Here is a 6749-nt window from a genome sequence, read left to right as displayed (position 1 = left end):
TGTTCAAGCAGATTGTCTCCGCTGTAGCTCACTGCCACCAGTCGGCCATCGTACTTGGTGACCTCAAGCTCAGGAAATTTGTCTTCTCTAATGAAGAAAGGTAAGCGGTTGTCACCAGCCAGCCCTGGGCTGAGTGGGGAGGGAGGAATGTCACATCCAGAGACGCAAAAAGCCTCCCAGGGAGTGGAAACAGCCGTGTCAGCTGGGCATCACCTGCGAGCGATCCGAGTAGGTCACCATCGTGTGTGTGTGGCAGGTCACGGATCTAACCGGTACGCGCTTACTCTTAGTTAGATCTCAGCTGATGAAAGGGAGGAAGCTCGCCGGGAGCTTCCTCTCATTCAGCAGAAGTTCAGTGAAACCCGCTGGTAGACAAAGGGACAATAGTTCGGATGCTCATTAGCGCCAGAAGATGTCATGTGTGCCACTCATTCAGTGTAAAATGAATAAAAGGCAGAGGGAAGGAGAGGAGGGAGGCTGAGGCGCTGGGCCGGGCAGGGGGATCGGCCCGTCGCAGGCGGTGCGAGGAGCCGGAGCTCTGGTCCCTCCTCGCGCCCGGGAGAGCTGCCCCGTGGCAGAGCCGCGGTAGGGAGAGGGGTGCTCGGGAGGGGTCTCCTCGCTGAAATCCCCTGCTGATCAGGGTTACCCTGCTAACGAAAGACCATCTGCGTCCTTTGAGGCTTTTATCCCTTCTCCACTACCAGTGGCGGTGCTTTCTGTGCTCCCTGTGCCTGTGGATGTGGGCACACACAGGAGGGAAGGTGGGACACGGTTAAATATTCCTTTTGGGAATCCTGCACCAAGGAAAAGCACTTTGGTAAAACTTAGCCTAAAGCCTAGGTTTATAGAAAGGAGATCCAGAATCTAGTTGTTAAATTTAGATCAGGGGAATAATCCAGGATTTCCCTGGAGTGTTTGCTGCTCTTGTAGTGCCTCACCGCACATGGCAGAACCAGAAATACATTTTTAATCAGCAAAACTGACTCTGACTATCTGCTTATGCCGTGGAAAGCTAAAAAAAAAAAAGTAAAAGCTGTAATGGAATTGTGCTTAATCTGATGAAACTGCAGGTAATATTACTGAAGCAGAAGAAAACACGTTTTGGTTTGGTTTTTTTTTTTAACTGGGCTAACGCTTCTTCAGGATATCGTTTATAAACGTGATAAGAAAATTAACCAGCACTGCCCCTCTTACACAGAAACAACCATATGTTGACATGCAAAGAAAGTAATTCCTTTGAAGGAAACTATTGCAACTTTTCCCGCCCATAAGAAGATGAAACATTTGTTGAAATGTTACATTGCACACAGTCTCGCTCATTTGGAAATAACGCGTTGCACAGGCGAGTGTCATGTGCATCCCATTTGGCAAGAAGAGGGTTAAGCAATGGCAGGCGGACTCGGGCTCTCCGGCACAGGTGCAGTTTCAGGGCTCCCGCAGCCAATCCCGGGCCCACGGTTCACGTTGAGTCATATTTTCCGTTTGCAGAACCAATGGGTATTTGGCGAGGTCACGCTGAGGACAGGCTGCAGCCAATGCGTCTGCACCCCAGCGGGCTGCAAGGCAGCGCAGAGCCCTTCCAGGGCGAGCCGATGGCTTCCTCGCTGATGAGAAGCTCCCTTTTTCCCCCCAAAACAGGAGGTTGGGGTGGACCCATCTCCACCTGGGAGGTGGCGGGTGCGGTGGTACCCTCCAGAAAGGCAAAAAGAAGAATAATTAAAAAATAAAATTAAAAAATAAAATACAAAACTCAGGAGAGCTGATGATTCCCGCAAGCGCAGAAGGGCGCTGGACTTTGCAGTTTGCAAAATCACGCAGCTGGACACTGTTTGCTCAAAGCCTGAACCGCAAATAGCGGCGTGTGCGATGCATTGTAGCCGATTAACCCCCTGCAGTGGCAGTGCAACCTGCGAGGATCGAAGGTGACTTGCTGGCGTTCCTCGAGAGCCCTCTGTGGTGTTAAAATCCCCAGTACATAACATAAGCAGGCGTCGCTGGGCGCCTACCCGATGCCCATAGCTGCGCTTCCGTTACACGAGTCCAGGCAACTTCTCGGCTGCAAATTAAAAAGCGTTTCCTCTCCTTTTCTTTATGCCTATGTGAGAAGGGGGGTGGGGATTGCCGCAGCGGGGGGCTCGCTGCTCGCTTGTGCCTGGGTGTTGCTATTTCTAATCTGTGGCTTCCTTTCCTGCCCTCCCTAGGACTCAGCTGCGGCTGGAGAGCCTGGAGGACACACACATCATCAAAGGGGAAGACGATGCGCTCTCAGACAAGCACGGCTGCCCGGCGTACGTCAGCCCTGAGATCCTAAACACGACAGGGACTTATTCTGGAAAATCGGCCGACGTGTGGAGTTTGGGAGTGATGCTCTATACCCTGCTGGTGGGACGCTATCCCTTCCATGACTCGGACCCTAGCACTCTGTTTTCCAAAATCCGGCGTGGACAGTTCTGTATTCCTGACCACGTCTCCCCCAAAGCCCGATGCCTCATCCGCAGCCTCCTGCGGCGGGAGCCCTCTGAAAGACTCACTGCTCCGGAGATCTTGCTTCACCCTTGGTTTGAGGCGGTCTTGGAGCCTGGATATATAGACCAGGAGACGGGAACGTCGGATCAAATTGTTCCAGAATACCACGGAGACAGTGACGATATCAGTTCCTTCTTCTGCTAACCCCAAAATCTCAAAAACCTTGGCAGTTCTCACCTCCGGCATCTTCGTAGGGTTTCATTTTTCCATGTTTGCAAACTCAACAGCATCTTAAAGTGCCAGTATGGTCAGCAAAGTGACCTTGTTTAAAATAAACAGCAACCCACAGACCTCCGCTCCTTTGAGCGTACCCAGAGTTTCCTCCTCTTGCTCTGCCGGTAGGTCCGTCCCGCCGGCCCCGGAGGACCCGTGCAGCTTTGCGAGAGCCGCCTGGCTTTTCTCCCGCCTCCCGCATCCTCCACTGGTGTAACTGGCCGCATCTTGGCTGCAGAGCCTTATGGCTGGTGAGATGTGAGACAGAAAGGCAGCCCCGTCTGCTTTCCCACGGTGGCTGCGGGGGTGCGGAGCCCTGGCCGCGATGCTTCGGGGCTGGGGGCACGAGGTGTGCCTCTAACTGAGCAAACCTGACAGAGATGGGTAAAAAGGGGAATTGACTCAGTGTGCCACACCGGCCGGCTTGCAAAGTAGCTTTCTGACTGTAAGCGCACTTTAATGAGGGAAGGAGGTCTTCGCCCGCCACGGCCAGCCGCCTGCTCGCTGCTGCTCCTCCAGCTGATCTTGCTTTCAGAGGCACGAAGCTCCTAGATCCACCTGTAAGACAAATCACTGCTGTGGCTCTTTCCGAAGCAGAAACCGGTGGATCTCCCAGCCGGATCCCCTCCGATTCCATTCGCTGACCAGGAAAGCATTTTAAATGCTTAAGCCTCGCGTTACCATGGCGTAACCTATATAACTTTATGCCCTCAGCGAGCTTGTGAAGTAGCAGGTCTCTCGTTAGCTCCGAGTGCCAAAACATATCCGTTTACCAAACCGTAACACTATCGGCTGGGGCGCCTTCCCTTGGAAAACGATAAGGGGTATCTTGTACAGTACATGTAAACACGGTCGTGTTTTCCTACAGGCTCAACTCTTAAAAACATCACATCCCCTCTCCTCTTTCCCCCTCCACCCCCAAAAAGTTAGTCTTAAGAGTAAAATTTCCATACACCCTTAGTTGATTATTCAGGTATGTCGTTTGCCTCCAGCTAAATTTCGCGCACCACTTTCCCCCCCTTAATTTTTTTTTTTTTGGCATGATTATTCATAGTCTTTCCAATATGCGTGGATAATGAATATATCGAAATCATTAGCTTCCTGGGTTGGGGGTAAGTAAAGCTTAGTCCTGCCTAAAATTTCTGCTTCGTTTCACACTTGTGTCCAGTGGCTTATGCAAAGAGATGTCCATTCGCCTTAGGCGAGAGCACGGCTTCTGAAATGGCTGTGGGCTGGGTAACGTACGTCCCGGACACAGCACAGTTCGAGTGAAGTCATTTTAAGGGTAAAACCCCCAGCAAGCTGCAGTCCCACCACGCGTTGCGAGAATACCATGTATACCTCATGGACTGTGTACTTTGTACATACCTTACTGTTTGGGGTTTTGTTTTCTTGTTTTGTTGTACTTTGTTTGTCCTAATAAGAGGTGTCGAAGAGCAATTTAATGTGAATTATTGTTGGCAATACTAACTTGACAGAATCATGAGCATTAAGAGCAGGGCGCTACAGCTCTCCATTGCACTAAACCTCTCATGATTGCTTGACATTTGTATCTGTGATACAGTTTAACCCTTCTATGAAAAACAGTACATTTGTATATATTGGTAGAAAACTCTGCCAGAAAAGCTAAAAACACTATGTCCAACTTGTAAATATGTATATGTATGTGGAAACCTGGATGATAATGTCTGACTTGTAGAAAGTTTTAATAAACTTGGTTTCATAATGTTTGTCCCCGTTTCTTGCGGTGTCTCGAGGGGAACGCAGCTTTAGTATGTTTGGTTTACTGTGAAAAAATGGGGTTTGGCCTCAGAGAGGGTCAGGTCACGTACGGTCCCTACGCGTGCTCCATCGTGCCTGAGCTGCCGGGGTCTGAGCCCTGACTGCCCCAGCTCTGCCAGGGGTTGAATCCCCACGGACATGAGTGGGGACAGGGGATGGCTCCTGCCTCTTGGGGGGTGGAAAGGGCCTGAGATTCCCCAGAGCTACGTGAAACAGGGTGTCCTATTTATCTGATAAACAAGGGGGAGAGGAGTTACAGCTCTGCCTCCGAACTTCAGAAACCCTATTGCCTTTCAGCGCGTGCATTCATTTCCATCTGTGCCCCGCCGTCGGAAAATGCGATGGCACCGCAAGGCTGTCACCCTGCACCTGTGTGCGCGGCAATGTGATGCTCAAGCCAGTGGAAAATCAGATCTCAGGTGTCTAAAAGTGAGCAGCCAGAAGCAGAGGCAGTGGTCGAGAGCATCGGCTTTAACGGGGAGCCGGAGCCGGTGGGCAGGGGCTTGACCCCGCTGCCGGGAGGCAGCGCAGAGGCCACCCGGTCGGTGCTCCCGTTAAAAACGAAGGGAAACATTATTAGAGCTGCTTTTCTTTGTGGCGAGAAGAGAGGAGTATAAATAGCAGCAGTATCAAGGTTAGAGAATGTGCTTTCCTGAAAGAGATCAAGCCACCCTTGTAATCCACCCGGAGCGGTGAGATCATCGCTCACAAGTAGAGAGGAGGAGGAAGAGTCTTGATTTTTATTTATACTTTGCCTCATGTTTAACTTTGTCCTTTTGCTTGAAATCTGTTCACAAAAGCAACGGCTTCCAGGCAGCTCTTTGAGCAGGAGCAACTTTTAAATAGGCTCTGCTTTTAGAAGGGGAGCGGAAAGAGAAGAGGAGGGAATAGGGACCTGGTCAGGGCTAAAGCAAAGTGCGCTGACTCTCATTAGGCACCTTGACTCCCACCCTGAGAACCCAGCAATCTGTGCAGTAAGCGTATTTTCTTAGCACTTGCTGAGTGAATGTCAGACACCAAAATATCTCAAGTTACTTTACTGATGTTATTCTTGCAAGGCTTGTAAAAATACATGCGCCGCATAGCCTGGCTGATTAAATTACCCCCTGCCCTACCATGATTTTGGGCTTGGGCAGAAGCCCTGATGCATCCTTTTAAAACAACTGCAGGAGGTTCGTGCTTTAGTGAAACCTTGAAAACTTTCAAAACACTTTTTTTTTTCCCCCCTGCAGTTAAGTCACCCTGAGTAGGTGAATGTATAGGTCATCTCATGACTTTATTTCACATGAGCTACACTGCAGAGCAATTAAAATAAACGCCAAATTGTAGTAACATCTGCAAACAGCCTCTGTGTTGCTTTAGGGATTATAATGCAACATCCGTTTGTACAGCAGAATAAATTGCTATTGCTTCGTAACCCCATCGTTTGTATTATTGTATACAAAGTTTCAGAGCATGTTGAAAGAACCAGCATATTAAGTGATTAAACTTTGATGGTGGGTGTGAGAACTTTGATTTATGCAATGCATACATTTCTTTTTGAGAGAGTCATAATTTGTCTATTTTTAAATGGTCCTTTTGAATGAGGACTGTCTGAATCTCTTATGTATTTCTCAGAGCCGGTCACCATTTTCATCCTGAAGTTGCAAGATATTGCTGGCCTCTCTGAGGAGCGCTGGGAGCCTTCAGTCCTCCTCTGTTTGCTGCTGAAAACACAAAAAAATGGAGGTTTTTTCACCACATCCCAGGCTCCATCCTAAACCGGCATCAAACTGCCTCCCAGTCAGGATAGATCTTACATCCTAGATATATATTTTTGTCAACTCTTGATACTTTGGCTGCACTTTAGGCATCAGTTCAATAATTTTCTTTTTAAAATAGCACAGCAGAATTTATAAACCAGCTTCCTCTTAAAGCGCCAGGTAAAACAGCCAGCTCAGCAAGCTCAGGTTTAAGGTCAACATCTCTTTGCCAAGCAGGTGATACTGCTGAGGTTATTTGCAGTTAATTAAGAAGGATTGGTAAAGGTTCAGTTTTACCTATGCTAAAATGTGCCCTGATTTTAGGAGAAAACCTTCAAGTCAGTCAAAGGCACTTCTTCATCAATGCATTATTTATGAAAGAAAAGGGGGAAAAGAGCAATTTTTTATAAAGATGTGCAAGACGAAGACTTACTGCGCTTGGCTGCATCGCAAAGCTTGTGCATGCTCTTCTCTAGCTCTGCTTTG

At 48.9% G+C, this 6749-nt stretch overlaps 1 protein-coding gene across 1 annotated transcript in view; it reads left to right on the top strand.

Annotated features, from left to right (window-relative positions):
• Positions 1–2670, top strand: part of LOC104077481 (tribbles homolog 1-like) — a gene marked incomplete at its 5' end in the record, with an annotated part of 2876 nt that extends 206 nt beyond the window's left edge. The window contains 2 exon segments of the mRNA XM_009578733.1: positions 1–100; positions 2202–2670. The exon segment at positions 1–100 is cut by the window's left edge and continues 7 nt beyond it. Coding sequence (XP_009577028.1) covers positions 1–100; positions 2202–2670 — 569 coding nt within the window.
• Positions 2671–6749: the final 4079 nt, after the last annotated feature.

This window comes from Fulmarus glacialis, unplaced genomic scaffold (genome assembly GCF_000690835.1).
Source record: "Fulmarus glacialis isolate BGI_N327 unplaced genomic scaffold, ASM69083v1 scaffold8955, whole genome shotgun sequence".
Lineage (NCBI taxonomy): Eukaryota > Metazoa > Chordata > Aves > Procellariiformes > Procellariidae > Fulmarus > Fulmarus glacialis.
The sequence above is the reverse complement of the archived record's forward strand: the minus strand, read 5'-3'. Positions and strand labels throughout refer to the sequence as shown.